The 22,508-nt window shown below is 35.9% G+C and overlaps 3 protein-coding genes across 7 annotated transcripts; all 3 read right to left on the bottom strand.

Annotated features, from left to right (window-relative positions):
- Window positions 1-447: 447 nt before the first annotated feature.
- Window positions 448-1,469, bottom strand: LOC137719111 (uncharacterized protein At1g76070). Its single transcript, XM_068458401.1, has one exon. It carries the CDS (start codon window positions 1,413-1,415, stop codon window positions 714-716), a length of 702 nt encoding a protein of 233 aa, XP_068314502.1. The 5' UTR covers window positions 1,416-1,469; the 3' UTR covers window positions 448-713.
- A 7,419-nt stretch (window positions 1,470-8,888) lies between these two features.
- On the bottom strand, window positions 8,889-12,660 carry LOC137748601 (vacuolar protein sorting-associated protein 9A-like). The gene is made up of 5 exons (XM_068488772.1): window positions 12,354-12,660; window positions 12,028-12,175; window positions 11,702-11,872; window positions 10,258-10,437; window positions 8,889-10,091 (listed from the first exon to the last, which is right to left on the bottom strand). Exons 1-5 carry the CDS (start codon window positions 12,443-12,445, stop codon window positions 9,252-9,254), a joined length of 1,431 nt encoding a protein of 476 aa, XP_068344873.1. The 5' UTR covers window positions 12,446-12,660; the 3' UTR covers window positions 8,889-9,251.
- An 874-nt stretch (window positions 12,661-13,534) lies between these two features.
- Window positions 13,535-17,765, bottom strand: LOC137739011 (beta-1,3-galactosyltransferase 7-like). 5 transcript variants are annotated; one of them, XM_068478507.1, is made up of 11 exons: window positions 17,606-17,765; window positions 17,386-17,482; window positions 17,237-17,295; window positions 16,870-17,081; window positions 16,713-16,776; window positions 15,645-15,717; window positions 15,432-15,552; window positions 15,261-15,348; window positions 15,028-15,153; window positions 14,446-14,555; window positions 13,535-14,266 (listed from the first exon to the last, which is right to left on the bottom strand). In XM_068478507.1, the coding sequence occupies exons 1-11, from the start codon at window positions 17,695-17,697 to the stop codon at window positions 14,118-14,120; spliced, it is 1,191 nt and encodes a 396-aa protein (XP_068334608.1). In that variant the 5' UTR covers window positions 17,698-17,765; the 3' UTR covers window positions 13,535-14,117. The 5 variants fall into 5 exon arrangements, with proteins under 5 accessions (XP_068334608.1, XP_068334602.1, XP_068334594.1 ...); XM_068478501.1 differs by having other exon boundaries at window positions 17,383-17,482; XM_068478493.1 differs by having other exon boundaries at window positions 17,386-17,485; window positions 17,606-17,745.
- Between the last annotated feature and the right edge of the window lie 4,743 nt (window positions 17,766-22,508).

Below are 22,508 nucleotides of genomic sequence, written 5' to 3' on the forward strand. Positions count from 1 at the left end.
TTTTCCTCTTATTTTCCTTTCATTTCCTTCCTTTTTCTCACACTTCTCATTTTATCTCTCCATAAACAAAATTAATATAAGATGTTAACGTAATTTAACCGTAATCATTCAAATAAAAAAAAAAGAAAATGAAATGAAAAAAAAATAGAGGAGAAAATCCTACTTCCACAATCCTAGTCTTTTCTGTAAAAGTAAATAGTAAATTTCACCGTCCAAATCTTCGAGACAACACACTTACGAGGAACAGTAACTTCAATTTCTGTAAACAAACATCGTTCGACTTGTGTGGATTTGGCTCTTCTCTTCAACTTGTGTGGATCTGGCTTTTTACCTCGGCGATTCGGAGTAATTTTTGTAGTGACAACGTAACACGATTATGCGACTTAGTAATTTATTTTCCGTATAAGATTCGTGCTTTAATATGAAAAAAAAAAAGGAGAAAACAAAAGAAAGGTGAGAGACCTTCCTAATTAAGAATATCATATGTTGGGGTTTGTCACTAATTCAAATAAATAAGCATTAGATTAATTAACACGAATAACTAAACAATATCAGCTCGACAATTAGTCTTAATAATATGTCATTACTCGTTGGAACAGTGAATAACCAATCAAACAATATATCCAAAATTGGGATCTAAAACAAAAACATGTACAGCAAATTTTTTCACTCCCCTTTTGGATTTTTTTTTTAAAAAATTTTTACCCATGAAATTAAACAGTAATGGGTTGATTTAGGTGCCTAGGATGGTGAATCTGTTTAAGCTGCAAACCTTTCAATTCAACCCCACCAGATCTCCTCTTCCAAAGACTGTTCATCTCTTCTTCTTGTTCTTCAGCAGGCTTCTTGTGCACCCTCTTGATCACAGGCAGAGGAGGATCCAAATCCACTAGGTTAATATTCGCAACACAATCATGACCGTTACTAATCCGGGGCCCACTTCCACCATTGTTACTATTCACAATCACTTGCCTTCTACTACATCTTGTGGTGGTGTTTGTAGTGGCTGTTGTGGAGGTAGCAGCGGCGGCGGCATTAGGGTTGTTTAGGTTTTTGCCAGAGAAGAGTTTCTTGAGCTTGGAGTACTTGAGGTGGTTGTTGGGGCTGCTGATAATATTGTACTTGGAATTAGGGTTGGAGGAGAGGGTGAGTAGTCTGTGAGTGGTGAGAGGGGTTGGAAAGCCACTGACTTTGTTGCTTCTTTTCACTTGGCCCGTGCAACTGATTCTTGGGGACAAAGGTTCATCTTTTACGGATGCAGACTTTGGAAGGCTCACATCTTTGATGGATGGTCTCGAACATAACATGGGCAAGAATGTGCTTGTCTGATGATTATGCATATGCAGATTCTGATGGTGGTTGTGGTGGTGGCGGTGGCGGTGGCGGTGGCGGAAGCGGTTGTATTCACTTGTCATTGGAGCCCACTGTTTAGCTTCTGAACGAAACTGAAACTGAAGCTTGAGAGAGAGAGAGAGAGAGGATAATGAATAAGAAGAGGCAGAGAGAGGAAGGCAGTGTTATATATTATTCCTATTGATTACACATAATTTAATTTGTAAATTAATCTTCCTAACGTATTTTTATAAAATTTGAGGAGGTCTTTATGGTATTTCAAAATTTCCGAGTCTGGAGAGAAAAGGGCATGATGTCACATCCCGGCCCGGGGCGGATCACTTCCCGGGCCCGCTCCACCACCGTAGCACGATATTGTCCGTTTTGGGCTTACCATTCCCTCACGGTTTTGTTTTTGGGAACTTACGAGCAACTTCCCAGTGGGTCACCCATCATGGGATTGCTCTAGCCCCCTTCTCGCTTAACTTCGGAGTTCCTACGGAATCCGAAGCCAGTGAGCTCCCAAAAGGCCTCGTGCTAGGTAGAGATGAGAATATACATTTAAGGATCACACCCCTGGGTGATGTGGGATGTCACACATGATATTGTCAAATATTAGCATATGGACATAACAAAGTGTGCGAGGAAATTTTTTATTTTTGTTTTTGAAATAGAATGAGAAATGAAGAGAGTGATAGAGAATTTGAGAGTGCTAAGGTTTTTTTTTATTTATTTTTTAATTAGAGATATATTAGGATTATATGTAGATGAGGGTTTGAAAAAAAAACAAAATTTGATTGTGTGAAATTACATTTCTACCCCATATTTCTTATTCATGTTCTATTTTAATTAGAGAGTTAAATTGATAATTTCATAGAATTTTGATTAACAATGAATGTTTTATTAATTAGTAGAGATAAACAAAACGATGTGTATTTTTGAAAAACAAGACTAATCCTTTTATTTTATTTATTTTACTTTTTAAAATAAAAAAAAAAATTATGTTGACTCATTCCAATTCCCATAAACAATGACTGGCAGAAAGGAGAGCCCAAGACCGAAGCATGCATGTCACGTCAGGACCAATCTTTAAAACTTGTGGCAGTAAAAAGAATAGAAGGAGAGTATGCGTGCTTAATTAAGTGATGAAATGAAGGTGTGAAAAGGAGACCTCTTTTTCGTCTTCTATCAATCCCATCCCATTCCCAACCAATTCATGATGGCAAGTCTACACGCTATGCTTCGTAAATCATAGGCTGACCTCCTCCTTGTCTCCTTTTGAATCTTGATCTGGATTTGGTGGTTAAAGTTTAAATCTTTGGGCAGCCTATAACATAAACAAATAAACACCAAAATAAGTTAACCAAATAACCTACTTATTTACTCAAAACTACTCAACACTCAAGAGTCTATTTTACTCTTTGGTTTTTTTTTTTATTGCCAAAAGCCCTAGTTTTGTTCCCACTTCTCACATCATTGTATATATGCATTCATCATGGTTTTTGTTCTTCTTGCAAAATTCTTTTCTACACGATGTTCGTTCTTTTTTAAAGATTGAATTAGTCCGACACTAAATACGTAAAATCTAAGATACACCCTAAAAATATCAATCATGTATCAATAAATGATATAAAAAATTGAAGAAAATATAAAAATTTTGTTTTGTAAGTAATAATCCTATGACCTATCCATAGAAAAATAACTGTAAACTGGTCGCCGCACAGATTTATTGTGTCTATCGTTTTCTGTGACAGATTTGTATCAGCGACGTATGTAATTTCGTGCATATGGTAGCCATATAGGAGTTTACAGTAGTTGTGTATTTATGTGAATTTACTTCAAATCAATTTCTTGATTACTAGAGCAATATACGTATCCAATTGGCACCTCTATGTTTGTTTCGGAAGATCAACAAAATACCACTCTATCATTCTTGTAAAAGAAAACCTGTTTTCTATGCTAAGACATAAAAACCTTTTGCTTAAGTTTTGGTGTATATATATTTTGATTGGGACTTATGCATACTTGAAGCAGTCAAAGGTCAAACTAATCGCACTTAAAAATGTCGAGCATATATTATTAGGTGGAACCACGTTTACCCCGAAGGCCATTAACCACTTAATCCGCGGTCTCTTCTGTTGTTATAAACTACAAAGCATGCATTTCATACTTTTGGCTGCAACAACTACCATAAATTACCAAAAAAAAAAAAAAAAAAAGAAAAAAAAAGGAATTGATATTAACACTTCAAAAATCTCATTTGGCACTTCAGACTTTCTATAATTAGAAAGAAAAATACAGAGGAATGTAGAATGAGATTTTTGAAGTGCTACTAATAGTTCCCAAAAAATATATGACTTTCACTTTACATAATCTTCTTCCAAGCTCCTACTAATTAAGCTAATTAATCCTATGTTTCTCTTTGTATGCATATTTCCCCACATTTGCATTTGGAAGATCAAACTTTAATTATAGTTTAATGCTTTTCAAGTTTTCTTCTTTTCATGTTGAAACGAGATTATTAAACTGTGATGTGCTGTTTACTCTGTAGCAAGCATTTTTTACCTTTTCAAATGATATATATGTAGTTTTATTAGCGGGAGATGCCAAATGCTTTGGAATGAGTTTTTTGTTTTTTTGTTGGTTGCAAGGTTCTTTAACCGACGAGATGTAAAATGGTCATCTAGGCCGGATAATGTAAATAAAAATATAAATTTACATATTTAGAAGGTGGTCTTCGCTAGTTTAAGAGATAAAAGTAAATGGGGCACATCTCCCCTGTTGAGATAGAACTCATATTTTCATCTTCCGAAAATGTAAAATGAAATACAATTGTGACTTTTTCGTCTCAAATTTGCACACTTCCATTGAAAATATCATCATACACTCGTTATGTTTAAATTTTAACTCAAAATGCAGCATATAAACTTTTTAAATTGCAAATAAACCTTGAGAAGCCGAAACCTTTTTTTCTTGTTTTATAGGTGCTGTTGTATAACTCAAGAAACCAATTTTAGCATCGATCAAGAAAGTACCAACAAAGAAAACAACGAAAATTTAAATTTGTAACTTTCTGCTTAAGCTGGCATGTCAGAACTCTAGCTGTGAGCAGAAGACAATTCCAAGCAATTGGGGCAAACCGTGCATGCTCAACACAACAAGAATATATAATTAACACAAAATTAGTATGCTAATAAGATTGGTTATTAATTGTTTAACATGAATCGCGCCAGCATCACGAGCATCATCTGTCATAGGATAAGCTCACTTAAGGTATCTAAAAATATTAAACTCGTCAAAACTCCAGCTGCCAGCTAAAGAGAACTCAAGCAATTGCGGTAAACCAAATACTCAACAAAAAATTAGTAGGCTATAATTAACTAGTATCTTAAATTTAAAAATTATACAATTTGATAATGTAAAGATAAGTAAGTTAGATTAGTGTCAATTTGTCAAACATGTATAACCTGATTTTTTTTAAACGTACATCCATCTAACTGATATATTATATGACAAACAATAAGATAATTTACATTAATTATAAATTCAGCTAAACAACGGCAAGGATAATGTTAGCTTAAATGTAGAATCTCTAACCAACTTGGTTAAGTCTATATCTACTAACTAGCTAGTATGGTATATGAAAAGAATTGAATCCTAAACTATTTCAATAGTTATAGCAACATAAGAATAAATAAAATCTTATTCTCATATTGCAGGTGTGACTTTAATGTTACGTGACACTTAGTATTATCAGTTGTTTAATTAGCTATTAGATTTAATTTCCACGACTTTTAAATCTTTTATTTTCAATCTTAGACATTCATTTTTCGTATCACTCAATGCTAATAATATGTCTTCGTTTTCACAATCCATTTTGTATTGTACGAGAGTTTGGGTTGGCTGAACATTTGGGATTTAAAATTGAAGCACATGCATATCAGGTGCAGGGAAGACCTGAAATAGAAGCAGGAGCTGCATACATCTCAGCAGACAAACCATGCACCACAGAACGTGGGAGGCACATGAAAGGTGCATTTGGTACACTAATTCTATCATATCTTAACAAACAAGCTCCCTTGGTTGGCACTTTGGCCTAAGATGCATGACATTATTATGTGTTTGGTGTGTAGTAGTGTAGTAGGACTGCAGGGACCATATCACTTGTAAAAAGAGGTTCATCGCATCAATTCTCAATTATGCTTATCTATCACCAATCACCAATCACCAATCACCATTGACATTGCCTTAAGAAAATCGACTTTGATTTTGTTTTTCAACGAAGATTTTTGGTCGGTTAATTAAGGACTTAATACTAGTGCATTACATGTTAAAATTATCAAGCTCGAATCTCCTTTCCTCGTTAAGTATAAAAAATATTAGATAACACGATATTCTAGACTGTATAACATTTATCAATAATTAGGATTTTACATAATTTAAAGGGTTTACATTATTGTCTATGTGGGATCAGATCAGAACAAAATCTTTGAAACTTTGGGTATGGAAGTTGGTTGTCTATTATCTGCTACAATTTCATCAACATTCAAATTTTTTATTCTACGAAAAACATAGGAGACAAAAGTCGAACTCTTATTATAGATATGAAAAAACCATCAATATACAACTTCCTCTATCCCACTTTAAAGTTAATACGATTTATAAGGACCAAATCAACAATGTTATATATAAGATCTATACAAAAAAAAATATGAAGAAACAAGCTGGACCATGATTTATATTATAAGAACCAAAGAGCAAGGAAGGACCCCTCATTTGCAAGTGTTGTAGAAAGTAAAAGGCCTTAGAAATGGGTAGAAGCCAATGACATATACACGTATAAAGAACAGGAAAAAGGTAAATGGCCAAATGCAATGGCAAAGGATATAAATACATAAATATATTCAAAACTATGTGACATTAATCTTTATAATATGAAGATTCTTGGACCCCCAGTTTGAAATATTCAGTATAATTGAAGGTTGTCTCAAAATATTATGTAATATTTTATAACTTTTGTAGTGGGGTGTGAAGCACAAGAAGGGAGGGTGATCCACTTCCAGTTGGCCTGCCTGGCTATTGAGAAATCAGACAGGTCAAATTGCATAAGATGATCACATCTAGATCCCGAAATCGACGTCCGGAGAGAAAAACATGGCGTCTTGATTTAATAATATTATGTTGTATGAAGAAAAATTTATATATAATATAATATTATTGATCTGAGATGTTACAGTAACGGTAAATTCATTTCATAATAGTTTCTCTCTACCCTATTAGTATTTAGTAGGGTTTGGAAGCTTTTGTTTGTAAACTGGTTGTCCTGGATATCACTAACTCAAGTTATATTTTTATGTCCTTTAGAAACATCGACATCAAAGTATTATATGTTATGATCTGAATGGTTTCTACTTCCTCTCGAACATTATTGAAGGGAAGGCATGACATGAACGCCAACGGACAATATACAAAAGGAAAGTAACAAGGAATTGGTGTGTTATCTTCAATAATGTCCTCGAAAAGATGTATGATCGTATAACCCATATCTTGGAAATATTATTGGTTTGTTACTTTCAAGTGTTGTAATATTATTGTTTTTATCTAATAGTTAAGTCATGTATGAGGTGAATCATAATTAAGTATCGAACTTGCTAAGCCATTCAACTTACAAATGAAGAGGGATTATCATGCTAGTAGCTTTAAGTTGTATAAAATGAGTGGACACCGAATTTATATTTGAGATATATTATTGATAAATAAACACATATTATAACACGAGCAAATACTAAACCATAACACTCGCACATGTCGGTATTATAGTTGAAGAATTTCTCCTTATATTATCTCTTAGTGTAGTTGTACTTCACGTCATTGAAATGTGTCTCAAATTTAAATCTTCCCTTCTCATTAATTAAAAAGAATAGATTTGGGTCCAAAAACTAACATTGTTATTATGTTAAGTCCAATATTATTTTTTCTCCACTTTTAATTTTTTTTTTATATTCATTATATATTTTTTAAACTATTAGAGATACAGTCTTCTAAGTTCATGCATTTTCTAATTCCAAGATATCTACTTAATATCTTCTTCTTCTTACAAAAAACCAATATACAAATCCATATACAAGACATACGATTGTAATTCAAGTAACAAATTTATGGATGAAATCAATATCCCTAGTCCCATTCCCATCATTTCTAAATCAATCTATTATTCATCTTTACCTTTTCTTGTATTTTAAAGTTATTTTAGTTATCAAGTCAAAAACCAAATTAAACTGGTTATTCTCATTGTTTAGTTAAGGTTCACATAAAATTAGTAATTTGTTGAGGTCCAATCAGTTCTTACGGCTCGACACATGAGATTAAAATTAGTCTTCGGCAACAACACCAAAATTTTGTTGCGTTCCTTCCAAATGCAAATATAATGATATAAGTAAGGGTGTCGAACCATAATAACTGATTAAACCTCTACACTTGTAAATTATTAAATACACACACACATATACATAATGTTGTCTCAGGTATATATAGCTCTTTTCAAATGGTTTAGTTCCTTTGCATTATGTAGTGGTAAGTCAATATGTAGGGCCTTCTATTGGGATTTGGCACAACACCAGCACGTGAAAAATACGATTAGATTACATCTTACATCTGAACTTTCCTAATTGCTGTCTGTTTGGTTTCAAAGGGGGAGGGATATATGTGATTTACCTACAATAACAGTAATTATTTGGTACAATTTTTCAAGGTATTTGGTTTTGACGCCTGACTTTGCGCATTCGACTGAGTGACGGCCCAGAAACACGTCCACCAGACCCAGTCACCCAGACGAGACGAGAGTCGGCGTTCTTGCATTTGTTTGTATGCCACATCTTATTCATAATGTCGGCATCGATGCCAAAATGACAAATTATCAAACTGTCAAACAGTCACACTACATTGTCATCTAAGGCAGAATATTCAAACTTATTCCAACTCGGAATATTGAATACATTTGCTACGATCAATCGTCAAAACACGCATAGACAGTTCCTAGCTGTTGACGTGTGGTGGGCCCCACATGCATCAACGGCTACAATCATCCTAGAAGATACTCACACCGTAGCATGGCATGCCAATACATTTGCAACGATCAATCGCCAAAACACGCATAAACAGTTCCTAGCTGTTGACGTGTGGTGGGCCCCACATGCATCAACGGCTACGATCATCCCAACAGACAGTCACACCGTAGCACGGCATGCCAGCCAGAGATGATGGCGTCGTCGGACATTACACTGAATTCAAAACTTATTTCGACTCGGAATGTTAAAGAGTACTTCTGTCACATGATTAACATTTTTCACCAGCATTGAAAATTAGAAAGTTTAACTCAAAATTATTTTTTTCCGTTTTGGACAAACTACAATATCAAGCCACAGTCAAATACTACTCCATCATACACTAAACTCCTACAGCAGCCTATTTAACCGTGGAGAATAGTAAATTGCAAAAAATATTTCGAAGTTAGAACATACATTTCTGCTCGTTAATGACGGATAGCAAGGTGCAACTACGGTGAAAATCTCATTTGATTGTCTCCAGCAGGGCAGCGTGGCTCAGGATCATTGTACTGCTACATGCGTAAGATTACGAGTGCCCGCAAGCATACACTGTTGCACCCCGATTCCTGAGAGTTGTATATATTTTCCATCTTCATACAAATGCAATTTGACGTATTCCCAAACTCAAAGTCCAAGCTCCTCACTTCTACCTAAAATCTTGACCAGTACGAGGCGAGAATGGACAAATGACAGCGCTCGTTTCCAACCACGACGATATTCCATCTGCGCCAGCAAAGAGGAGAAATGGGGCCCTGATGGTGGTGATTGCACTGGAAAACATACTCCTGCAAAATACATGTCCTGGTAGAGCTGCTATTGAGAGTACTCCTCATGTGTACCACTCTGTGGTGAAACTTCTTGATCCTGTGACAATGAGGATTCCAAATTTTGATCATCAGTAAGGGGCTCTTTCTTTAAAGCATCATCCATCGTATCAGTGTCATTTGATGTCTCATCATTCGGCTCTATAGCTCTAGAGAGTTCCTGTTGCTTTGCTGTTTCAGTATGCTGGTGGAACTCTGTATGCGAATTGTAAGAAGGAAGAGATGGAGCAGTAACGCCTAACCCTTTAGAAAGACAAACATATTTGAATGCAAGTTGCTTGTAATTATTAAGAAGGTCTTCTACATCATTGATGGTTAGGTCACCAGCATTCGCAAACAAGTATGGATACTCCCAGAAAACCTGGTTCGCCTGATCATTGGTTACGAGGATCGTTGCACCCTTATTCTCCAAATCCGAAAGGGATGGAATTTTTGAAAAGGGTGAGTTATCTTTTTCATTGGGTATCTTCTTCCCTCGGGAGTTTGTTTCAGAAGATCTGGATTGTGCCACTGGGTCCATGTTGGCATTCGGATGTTGATGTCTGGTTTCCAATGATTCTGATCTATGTCCATATCCTGCAAATTGACCTTTTTGAGAATACTGACCGTCCAGATCAGCTGAAAGTCCAGAAAGAAGTGCTCGAGCAGTTTCCATGTTCTTGTCATACTCAGATTCATCCATTGAAATGGCGTTTGCATCAATATTTGAGATGAAGGATTCAACGGAGAGCATGTTTGTGAAAAAATAGGATGCTTCACCAACTAATCGAGATTGTCGCCTGTACCTTTGTATATACAATAAATTTAAGTGCAGTTGTGGAGGGTTTGCCTGCACCGCATCAATACAAAAAAGAAACTTTGTAAACCTGACATACTATGTTGCCTTCTAGAGGGATAATAATTCAACGATTTATTTAGAACAGAAGATAATACGTACTGAATCAAAAGTAAATGTTTAACCAAATAATTCAAGCCATTATAAAAGTTAGTCTTACCTTTAACGTAACATAAATTAGGACAGGAAGAAATTCATCAGCTCCAGGGGGATTCTCATTGGAAGCAACAGAAGCTTTCATGAGCAAGTTATTAATAACCTTGCAACAATTAAGGATGCACACAAGCTTATCCCTCGGTGCCTTGTACATATTGATCTTTTGCAGTTCTTTTTGTGCAAGCTGCAAAGATAGAAGCAAAAATAATCCATGGTAAGGATTATTGAGAGGTATGCAACAAATAATTAAGTCGAAGTACACAGGATTCAGAAACAATAGATTATGATTCAACAATGTCCCATGTGCATTCTCATGAAAACAATAAAACCTAAGGGCCATTTGATAACCATTTCATTTCAGTTTTTAGTTTTCATTTTGGTGCTATACATGGAGCAAAAAGAATGTCAGAGAAAGGAGGAATGAAGAAGGGCGAAAAAAAGGGTGGTTGAAGAAATGTGTATGGAGTAACACACAAATTGAAAACTACAAAAAAAAAAAAAAAAATAAAAAAAATAAAAAAAAAAGAATAAAAAAAGGAAGATAATATTAAGTTGTTTTTACAGTCAAGTTACAGTTTTCATATAATCTCTTTCGTTTCTCCCTCCTCCCTCCCACCACCTCCCTACATCCTTCTCCATTCCTATTTCTCACATATGCTTTCCCTAAATCTCCAGCAAAAAAAGATTAAATGGTTATCAAACGGCCCTAAGGAAAACAAAGTTGAATTACAAATTAGAGAAACTAAGACACATTAATTACCCCAAACATGAAAAGACAGTGAGTTCACTTATCTAGGAGGAACTGTAAAGGGGAAGTGAAAATGGCAAGCCCCCTAATATCCTGATTATTTCCTTTTTAATAACTGTCAACATGTGCTCAACAATCAGATCGTACTAAACTTTTTCGTGCATTCATTGGTTCATTGTTAAATTCCATACTGCAATCATTATGAAAGGTGGAAATTATAAAATTATTTTTGTGGGACATAAGTTTTCCCTAAAAAGGCACTTAAACAAGGACCTATTAACAAATATAGATGGCTCATATGCAAATCAATACATCTCGATTGAGATCCATGCCCATGTTTATATGAATGTACTTCATTTATGCATATCTGATATAGGAAATTTGGTTTAGGTCAATCAATAATTTCATATTTCGGCATAGGTCAATCGTCATTTTATTTTCTAGTATAAATTGAACCCAATTCTCCTCGTGAAGTATATTCAATAAAAACAATCTCCAGGGCGAATACCACATGCTAAAATTTCTCTTCATTAACCTCTCTTTAAAGCATAAAATGTTTGATTGATTCAACCCTAATGCTAAAAGATTTTGTGACCTCAAACAAATTACCCCTATGTGATATATGTACTATATATCAATGTAATGAGTATACAAAGACACTTCATTAATACATATTTCATATGGGTAGTCCTCTACTCACCAGCCATGAAGTCTCATTTTGAAAGGTGGGCTTAATGTCCAAATTTTCCGGCCGAATAAACTGTTGTACTAAAGCCATCTTCTCATACAGTTGCTCATCGAGTTTCACATCATCTGGAAGTGAAGCAAATACGCGAGGAAATAACTTCGTCATAACATACTTCTCCAGCCCCTACATATAACAGAAAGCCACAAAAGAAAAATTACCAATTAATAACCAAAACATTTTATGGTTAGCCAAACTTAAATGCAATATGTTGGATTTGTAAAATCAAACAAATCGGGACAAAATTCAATGTCAAATTCAAGCTCAAAGTTGAAACTCACTTCGCCGGCGCCGTCGAGCTCCTCCTCTGAACAGCCAGCCCAAAGTGGATGAGCCCTGAAATCAATTTCCATCCGGGCAAAGAAGTCCTGCACTGCGGCGCTGTCCCTCTCCGGATCAGGAGCATTGTTCGAAAACGACACTATGAAGCTGCAATCCAGTCCAATCCAATTCAATCCAAATCAATCCAATCCAATCCAATTCAGTAAAAACAAAATGAACATCAACCATCTTTGCTAACACTCAAATTCTCAACTACTGGAATTAGAGATTATCACTACACAAACAAAGCGTGAAATGAACAATCGGAATCCAAAATTCGTTTCACCTTTTTATAGACTTGACTAAATCGGCGGCCGACGGTTGACGCATGCGTTCCAGAAAGTCCTGCAGTCCTAAGAACACGTCGGTGTTCTCCATTATCTGCCGTCCGATGGCTCCGAAATCTCCGCTCAGCGGCGATGATGAGAGAAAGAGAGCTGGAGAGCAGAGTGCTTTTACTTGGGAAAGCCAATTGCTAGTTCATTTGCGAAGGAGCCGATGCAGGAATTGATTTATCAGACAAAAGAACATAATACCCAAAGTTAATTAACCAAAAAGTTAACTTCGTAAATCTTCAGCTCTCACACATACTCCAACGGAGGATGAGAAAACTTAGATTTTAAGTTCTAAATTTACCTTAGTTTACACTAACTCTTGAAGTAAATATGAATTTTAAATCAGAATTTATTTTTAGGGCAAATGTAGTTGTTCGGGATTTTTTAATTATATATTTATAAATTTATTGAATTCAATTGTTAATATCTAATGTGATCAAATCCAAAGCTAAAAAAAAAATAATAATAATTCTAATAGGTTAAATTCAAATCTAATGGCTAAAGTAATTAAATTTTATTTTTTGTGTTTCATATTGTTTCATAGTGTTCTACGAGTTTCATGGTATCAGTTTAATAATTTTTTAATATTTATCAGAATCTAAACTTTTTTAAGTTAAAATATTTATTAAATTTAATTTGGATAATCTACATAATATATATATATATTTTTTAAGTTACTTTAAGGAAAAAATTATCCTAAATTCATTCTTTTTTAATCTCGAGCTAAAAATTTAATCTAGAAGGATTGGAGAAAAACTGTTTCTGGATTAAAAATTTTAGGTTTTAACCCAAGGGTTGGAAATTGTGCGCGTTCTATATTTTGTGTTTATTTTTATTTTTGGTAATTTTTTTCAATCGTCACTTTATTTTAATTTCATTTTGTCGAGCAATAATACCAATCAACCGTCTACGTTTGCAAGTGGCTATTTACCATAATGATGGAAATGTGTTGAGTTCCTATATGACGGCGTGAGTTCAAATCATGTCATTAGCTATCTAACATCTATAAAAAATAAAAATAAATCGTCTCCAAAAAATAGTTTATTTGTATTTCTCAACTTTTATTTCTTTGAAAAGGAAAAGTAATTAGTAAACGAATTTTAATTTAAAAAATAAAACAGAAAACAAAGTCTAAAAACCGAAGGCGAAATGATTATTCATGGCCCTTTACAAGACTTAAATCATAACAGATAATGCTAGAGAGACTAAATTTATAAACTAATTTTTGTAAACTACATGATATGAAAGTTGATAGTTGACTATTACTTAAGTGTTGATTAACATGTTAATTTCGTATTGATGACACCTCGTTTGGTCTGCAAATTTAGTACACTTACTCATCATGACAATAGAAATTACAAGGTCTAAGGTATCTCTTGACACATGTTGAGTACCTTAGGGTCTGTTTGGATGGAGAAATTGGTGGCTAAGATGATGTGAGTAGGAAGTGAAGGGATTGGGATGAGGGGAGTATATTTTCTGTGTTTTGTATTACACAAATGGAAGGATACAATACAACATCAATTGAAAATGTTACTGCTTCTGCTCGGGCTACAACTGACTCCCACATCAGAAGAAAACAATTCGATCCTAACTCAATTTGTATAAAAACCCCTTTACCCTCCACACATATTTACAATCAGAAGTATCCAAACAGCTGCATCCCCTTCACCACAAGAAGATTGTGGGCTGCACTTGATACAACGTGCTCCGATTTAGATTAACGAACTCCAAACAGCTGCATCACCTTCACCACACTTCTCATGAACAGATTTAATCCTTTCCACCGACTTGCAAATACCACTGCAGCTCCAATCAAATGATGCAATACACATATTACCTGCCTGTGCCTTCCACTCACAATCTGCAGACCATTCAACTAAACTATAAATACCTCAGCAATGGACAAAATTATGAAATTTATACGTTGCAAACATGCACCAAATGCCATTGCTAATACCAAACTACATTTCTTTGTTTTTTCCTCCTTAGATTTGGATGCAAAACCTTCACTAATAACATATTTGTTTCACAAAACAGTACCTGGTGGAGTACGACAGCACATATTGCGTTCATCAATGTGTTCGACTTCAAGACCAATAAACCACGAACCAAGCGACACGTCTTCATTGGCATACTTATGTAATATGGGCCTGCAATAAAAAACAGGATGTCCCAGAACTCTATCATGTCTTGCAAAAAGTAACACGTGAAAATTTTAAAACCATAGTTACCAACTTAAAAACTTGCAGATTTTATTAAATATGAACCCATGAATTAATCCCGTTTAGACCTGCAGAGGGTGAGAACTGACAACACCGCTGCTTTCAGGCCATTAATTTGATTCAGATCCATATCTGAGGTATCAATTCTCATATTTTTGCAATTTCATACCCTTGACAAAACATTTTTTAAAGGTTAAAGACAAATCCAGACTTGTTTTTCTTTTATTTTCTATTTTAGAGTATTTTTGCTGACGCAGGTCAACCATACAATGCATTTCCTATCTCCAACACAAATATTTCAAGTCTCAAAATCTAGTACAAGATGCTAAATGTAGTAACAGACAAGGTTAATATTACTTATATTTGAAGAAATAGAAAAGATGAACTGATGTATCCTTACTGGTTAATGGAGACATATGTAGCAAGATCCCTTGAGATTGCATAAATCTGTCCAGTTGCATGCCGGAAGTATTTGTTTCCCTCCTCTCCAAACTTCCAATACTCTGGTTCATGGTACTTCACATTCCTAGAGAGTAAAGAAACATAAAAAGATCAATATCTCCTCCCTGAAGGCCCATATAACTTGAAGAGTAACATTATCTCTCATTGTTATAAATGCATCAGGACAATTACTTTTGGGCAAGAACAGGTCCAGATTTCATACACCCAATGTAGACTCTAGGTTTTGAACGGTGACGGGCAAGAGTTGTAGCTAGCATACCTGCAAGCAAAGCATGTAAGGCACTCATCCTTGGTAACAAATTGTAATAGTTAGAGATAAAGAAATGCAGCAGCGGTGCATACCTAAATTGACATGTACATCATCATCCACCTTGACATAAAAATCAGCATCCCATTGTGCAACTGCTGTGGTGAAGAAAATTTTCGTTTTGGCAGACAATTCATGATAACCTTCAACGTGTTCCTAAAGTGCAAAACAAGAATGAGACCGAATTCCTTACTGAATTGTCTTAACAGTAGTTACACATATACAAAATTTTATGTCCGTTCTCTTACCAGCCTGAGGAAATCATTATGTTGAGCATCTTCTGAATCAATGGCTCTATCTAAAATGCTGTTGGATGTTGCACTGTACGAATGAGGCAGATACCACTCAGGTCAGTTTCAGAAAGAAAACAGAACACCATCCAATAAAGTATCCTAGCGTTGTGTACTATGGTTAGAAGAAATAGGAATGCTATGGCATCTATTCGTACATATAATTTATCCTTTATCCTCCATATTCATTCTTTTCGCACAAGAAAAAAATTGGCACGTCATTGTTACATCAGAATGGTTAGACACAATATGAGGCCCAACATTACCAGTAGGACACACAGCAACCAGTATACGATAACATTAGCAAAAATAAAAAAATGAAGAACTAAGTTGCAAGTCTCAATATCTTGAATGTTGATAAAAACTGAAGTAAGAGGAACGTCCGATGCAGAACAAACCCACAAAAATGAGCTACGAGTAGATCATATTAAGACCTGGTTTGGTACTGAGGTGATTCTGAAAAAAGCTGCTATCAAAAAAAGCTGGGAGCTGTTTTTGTGTTTGGTAAACACTCAGCTTCAGCTTCTTTTCACAGTTTTGGATGAAAAAAAGCCAAAAACAAGAAGCTGCAAAACCTAGCTTTGAAAAACCGGCTTTTTTTCACAAAGCACAACAATACCAAACCAGCCCTTAATGTGGTAAAATGTTTTAGTTTGTTTTTTTTTTTGGTCAATAAAAATGTTTTAGGTTACCAAAAGAACAAGTGTGAACTAAGCTGCATGCCTAAATTTCTAAGTTATGACTTAAAATTAAAGGGTGGCATGTGCTGCAGAACGTGTTACTGCTAAATGAGCAGTTTATTGTTACCGGACATTTTACCACACCACAGAGCAACTATATGAATAAATTCACTTAATTACTTAGCCATGTTAGAGGAGTACTGCCTTATCCAAACAATATTCTACTATCTATGAAGTAGAAGTATCAAATTTCATGGGAGACGAGCACATGCATATGTCAAAATTGCCTCATCAAATTTCACTTCATAGGCTGTAATTTGATGATCTAAATGTAACTTTTCCATACCCGTGGCCAATCATAAAACGGATAACTATCCCCTTCTCGCGCTCCAACTGCAGTAGCTTTTCCCCTGGCGAACAATTCAGACATATTCAGCAAGCAGGCCCACAGAAACAAAAGATCTTGTTTACACTTATAAAGTAGAATAAATAGCTTATAGTACCTTGAGGCATCCAAGTCTCTCTAACTGAATCTCGCCTCCTTCTACTACTAAAAGCAGTATTAATTCCAATAACAATAAACGCTTTCTTTCTCGTCGAATTATCCTTGGACAACTGCGAGTTGGAGGTGGAGCCACCGGAGTCCCCCATCTCCTGTGAACTCCGAGCTGCCGCCAATTCCATCTGAATCGACGCCATCTGCTTGTCTAGAGATCTGGCACGCCCCGCAAAAGTCACAAGAAAGTAGCCAAATTTTCAGTACAAAGTACAAATTCATACAACCCCAACAAAAACAAAATATCCCTAGTCCAAAAAAAAAAAAAAAAAAAAAAAAAAAAAAAATACAAGAGCTCAAGTGTTTGCACTCACTGAATTGATTCATGGGTTTTGTAGATTTCGTCCATCACATTCTTATCATGTCCATGCTTCTATAAATAGCAACAAATCTGTTCTTAAAGAATAGTCAAATTTTAACCAAAAGGGTATGTAATTAAAGAGCAATTAATTAAAATGACCACCTTCTTAGTTGCCCAATCTTCGGAGACGATTTGAAGCTCTTGCTCTTGGCGACGAATCGAAATTAGCTGACCGTTGGATTCAGGTGCTGCCCACATTCTGCTACCATCAAAAATCCAAAACCCATAATTCGTTTCAGCACTAAAAGCTAGAGAGGGAGAGAGAGAGAGAGAGATTGCAATTGAACAAAAACCCATAACTTGGGTAAGCTGGAAATGTTACCTGCCGGTGATAAGCATCCCCAGAAGGAAAGCAGGGATGCAGAAGATGGGAATCCATGTTGCGGAGATCTTCTTGGAGCTTCGGCTCTTCATTTCTTCTCTTTGCGTTTTTAGAGAGGAAGTGGTGACGAAGCTGATTGTGAATGAGAGAGACGGTGAGAATTTATAGGTGGAATTTCGAAAGAGAAACAGGTTTGAATTTTCTTTTGAATTTTAGACCTGTTGGGGTCCATTTGTACGCTTGAATCTTCGGGCAGCCAATAAAATATAAAGTTTGGCAACGACTTTTTGCAAATTTATGCGAATTCGTGTCTGCTTGTTTGGCCATTGCTGGCGTTCGTCTCAAGTCGTCGTACTCAAGTCGTCGTCTCTCCGCGCCAGTTACGCCACCGGTCAAGATTCAAGGATCCTTTTTTTCAACTCGGATGCGTTACGTCCCGTACCCACCCCTTTTTTGGCTTCTTCTGAAGCGGCTGAATCAAACAGCCACCGTGGCCTGCCTCATTTCGAAAGGTTGAATAACAAACAACTACTTTTGGTTTTGTTTTTGACAAGAAAAGCGATAGTGATTTTTCTTAATAAACAAGAACAATTGTATTTGATTAGGGCTGCAAGTTGGAATGGTATTTTCGATTCCTTAAGTACAATTTTTGAATCTATAAATTTCAAATTCAAATATCTACGAAAAATTAGACAGAAATTGAAATGCATTGAGATTTTGCAAATTCTGATTTTTCGATTCGAAGTTTTTCCGAACTTATTTTGTTAAAAAACTTTAGAAATATTCTGATATTTTTAAAGTTATCTAATCATCAAACACTTTGTAATCAACTTTTGTATTTAATTATTGGGTTAATTACACTAACAACCCCTCAGGATTATTGTGTTTTCACAAAACTAATTCACGTTTGAAACATAGCAGTAACACCCATTGATGTTCTAATTTACTTTCACATAACCCTTTAGAGTTGACATCACCTTAAAATATTTTCTTAAAGACAAATTTGCCCTTATTTTTAATTACTTTAAAAAAAAATATATAACCTTTTTTAAAAATCAATATAGGGTTTAGGGCCTCCCCTCCACATTCACTACCACAACATCATGGATTCTTAACATGTTTCACCTCCTCCCTTTAGGGCTCACAAGAAGCTGCTCCTTCATCTCGATTTTTCGATCAATCAGCCTCTCCACAAGCTTGGCCTCACTCTCCGCCATAAAAAAAATAATATGAAAACCATCGAATTCCTTATAATCTTCCTCACAAAATGCAAGTTGTCGTTAGAAACCTTGAACTTATTTATTCCGAAGAAGATCCGAGTCCATGGTAGAGGAAGAAAGATAACGATGTTTGTACCATACTTGACCAATCCCGAAACAACTAAGCACCGGTTAACTTCATACCTTCAAGGATCCACTGAGGGGTTCATGCTGAGGCACCCTGCCAAAGCACAAGAGTTTCCCTCTAACCAGGAGGCCAATCATAGCACGACATAATGTCAACTTCAAAATAAAGTTCATAGAGTCCTACATCGACCACGGACAAAAGTTGGAGACTCTCGTCAAATATAAAAGAAGACCACTCTTACAATGAATCCCTAATGTCATTATTGTACTTAAACTATTCATTCGAACTCACTAACGATGATTACACTTGAACCTATGTATTTGTATAAACCCTTCACTATTAATGAGAACTCCTCTACTCCGTGGACGTAGCCAAACTTAGGGTCAACCATGTACATCTTGTGTTTGATTTCCTATATCTTTACGTATTTATCATCACTAGTGACTGGAGCAACTGAGCGAAGGTCACAACCTTGACACTTTACGTTGTTCCAAAGTCTTCATTGATTTTGTGCATCAACATTTGGAGCCGTTTGTGGGAACGACACTTATTACTACTCTCCCCAGCTTTGTTAAGCTAGTTTCCATCGTTTATACACTCTTCTTTGATCATGCATCTCTCTCCAACATGGGAAGCGAAGGAAGTCACAACATGTAGAACAACACCTCTCTCGTTCCTAGTGTGAGACAGCGAAGGAAGGAAAGAAAGAAGTTTGCTCTTCTCGCTAAGGTCTAAGAGCTTGAGGCTCAGAACAATAAGATATCAATGAAGAATGAGATCGTCCAAGAACAGTATGAGAAACTCTTCGAGATGCTCCGAGAGGCTAGGCAGATTCAATTTCACAAACTCATCGCCCATGTGGATGGGAACCATCACCTATGTGCCCCCCAACATGATGGGTCACCAATCTTCAACATGGATATTCCTAATGAGGAGCAAACTACCCATCAATGTGTTGATCAACACGAGACTTCTCTCAACCCAACTGCTTCGACCCAAAGCATGAGAAGTGGAGAGATGCACCTTCTCACAAAAGGAGTGGATGAATCGAAGGCTATTTAATGATCAAACTTCCCTACTTCCAAATGATGAGGGAAACTTAAGAAGAAACGTTTTAATGATGCCTAACTCTACTTAAGACCCTTTTATCTTGCAGTTCCTTGAAGAAGTGAACAGGTTAAAGGTCGAGCATCAGGCCAACATACCTGACTGGAATCAGCCAAGGCCAAGCCCTCTAACAATGAGGATCTTTTGCACCTCTCTACAAGGAAAAAGTAAACATAAGCTTGGCTTACAATCGTATATTGGGAAGGAAGATCCAATTGAGCATATCTACGTCTTTGAATCTACCATGGCATACCGAAGACACAATGATAAGGAACGATGTCTTATATTCCCTTCAACTCTATCTGGTAGAGCTCTCAATTGGTATTGTCGGCTTCAACCTAATACTGTGGATTCTTTCATTGAGCTAAGAAGACTCTTCGTGGCTCAAAACATCTTCCAAGCTGATCGCTTACACTTTGCTGATGAGTTATACACCATTTGTCAAAAGTTGAACGAGCCATTGAGTGAATATGTTGGTCGCTTCAATCATGAGTACTCTCGTTGCGCAGAGGCAAATGATAAAACAACACTCAGAGCCTTCACGGTAGGCATGCATGATTGCTTCTTCAAGTACATGATAAATGTTAACACTTGGAAAACTTACTCTAAGGTGATGATACAAGCTTACAATCATGCTTTTGCCGAGGCAATGACATACCAATGGAACCTTCATATGATTAACACATATCAACAAGTAGGGAGTAGAATTCAAGTTCTACTAAGTGAGAAAGTTTTTGCTATCTAGACACCTATTGCATCATTTCCTGCCTCATGTAGCAACCTACTAAGTCACCAAACGTATTCATCTCTTGGCAAGATAGAGGATTTTTACTCTTAATAAGCTCATTACGACAAAAGGGATAAAGGTTCGTATCAAGACAACCAGGGTGAATGTACCTTCAACTATTATGACCATGGGGTCAAGCCTCACTCTTTCAAAATAGGGGGGTTGGGTGCTGAAGGAAATGCTTTTACAAGAAGGCATACGCATTATAAATGTTTTGACCTTCAACTGTTTGAGATCCTTTGTAACACAAGTCATTTGGCAAATATTTAATGAAGATGGAATTCAAACAACTTCGTCTGAGTCTTTTACATTCTAGCATTGGAACACTTGGTCTACACTGACCTACCTCTATACTCTAACTGAGAGCTTCAATATGCGTATTTGATATAAAATAAGTGAAACTAAGTGTTATAACCAACATTGTTCACATATCCAAACAATGGATTCCTTCATGCATAGCAAAACATTCATAAGCATCACTTATGTCAATCAACATAAACAACATACATTTCAACACATTCATACATAAGCCAACTGAGCTTTGAATGAGTGTCAACATGCATTTTGCTATTAGGCACTTGCTACAATGTACCTCGGCAACTTGCTCTTATTCTCACCAACTAGGTGATGAAGGCACTCATATTCGTATCTCCAACCAAGTGATGAAGAGTACAACCCATACTCTAAGAAATGTATGTTGACACTCACATTATTTCTTAGTGCACTCACATATTCGTATCTCCAACCAAGTGATGAAGAGTACAACCCATATTCGTATCTCACTAACTAGCCCTTATTCTTACCACCTAGATACAACCGGTACTCTAGGTGATGAAGGCACTCATCTTTGTATCACCAACTAGGTGATGAAGAGTACAACCGGTACTCTAAAAAATAATTTTGAGTTTCAGCAACTTGTCACTCTTCTTATTAACCAGGTTATAAAGGAACTCACATTCGTATCACCAACCAGGTGATGAAGAGAACAACCAGTACTCTAATAAACAGTGTTGAGATTTGGCAATGTGTCACTCTTCTTACCAACTAGGTGATGAAGGAACTCACATTCGTTTCACCAACCAGGTGGTAAAAGATACAACTAATACTTTAATAAACATTTTTGCCTCGGCAACTCACCATCCTTCTTACTAACTAGGTGATGACGGAACTCACCTTCTTATCACCAACCAGGTGGTGGAAGATACAACTAGTACTTTAATAAATATTTTTGCCTTAGCAACTCACCACTCTTCTCACCAAACTGATGATGAAAGAACTTACCTTCTTTTCACCAACTAAGGAAGAATAGTACATCCTACACCTGTGGATTCTTAGCATTCATAAGCAATCGAAAATTTTCAAGCCTTACAACTCGGAAAAGGCATATACAAACTCAACAAAGCCTTCCACACTCTTGCTCAAGAGTGTGGAAGCAAAATCGTATTATATGGTTCAACTACCTTCAATAGCTACAATACGTAGATTGTCTTCTACACTCTTGCTCAAAAGTGTGGAAGCAGAATGGTATTATACAACAAACCTTCAATAGCTACAACATGTAAATTGTCTTCTACACTCTTGCTTAAGAGTGTGGAAGTAAAATTGTATTATATAGTTTAACAAACCTCTAACAACTACAACATGTAGAATGCATTCCACACT

Source organism: Pyrus communis, chromosome 1 (genome assembly GCF_963583255.1).
Source record: "Pyrus communis chromosome 1, drPyrComm1.1, whole genome shotgun sequence".
NCBI classification, from domain to species: Eukaryota; Viridiplantae; Streptophyta; class Magnoliopsida; order Rosales; family Rosaceae; genus Pyrus; species Pyrus communis.

Bases quoted from the DNA above. Each gene is read 5' to 3' on its own strand.
- LOC137719111 (XM_068458401.1), bottom strand. From the start codon at position 1,415: ATGACAAGTGAATACAACCGCTTCCGCCACCGCCACCGCCACCGCCAC.
- LOC137748601 (XM_068488772.1), bottom strand. From the start codon at position 12,445: ATGGAGAACACCGACGTGTTCTTAGGACTGCAGGACTTTCTGGAACGC. The intron at 12,176-12,353 runs GTGAAACGAATT...ACTGGATTGCAG, and splicing joins TTAGTCAAGTCTATAAAAAG to CTTCATAGTGTCGTTTTCGA. The intron at 10,092-10,257 runs GTAAGACTAACT...GATGCGGTGCAG, and splicing joins TAATTTATGTTACGTTAAAG to GCAAACCCTCCACAACTGCA.
- LOC137739011 (XM_068478487.1), bottom strand. From the start codon at position 17,697: ATGAAGAGCCGAAGCTCCAAGAAGATCTCCGCAACATGGATTCCCATC. The intron at 17,296-17,382 runs GTCATTTTAATT...TGCTATTTATAG, and splicing joins ATTGGGCAACTAAGAAGGTG to AAGCATGGACATGATAAGAA. The intron at 14,267-14,445 runs GTACTGTTTTGT...AATGGTCTGCAG, and splicing joins GTGCTGTCGTACTCCACCAG to ATTGTGAGTGGAAGGCACAG.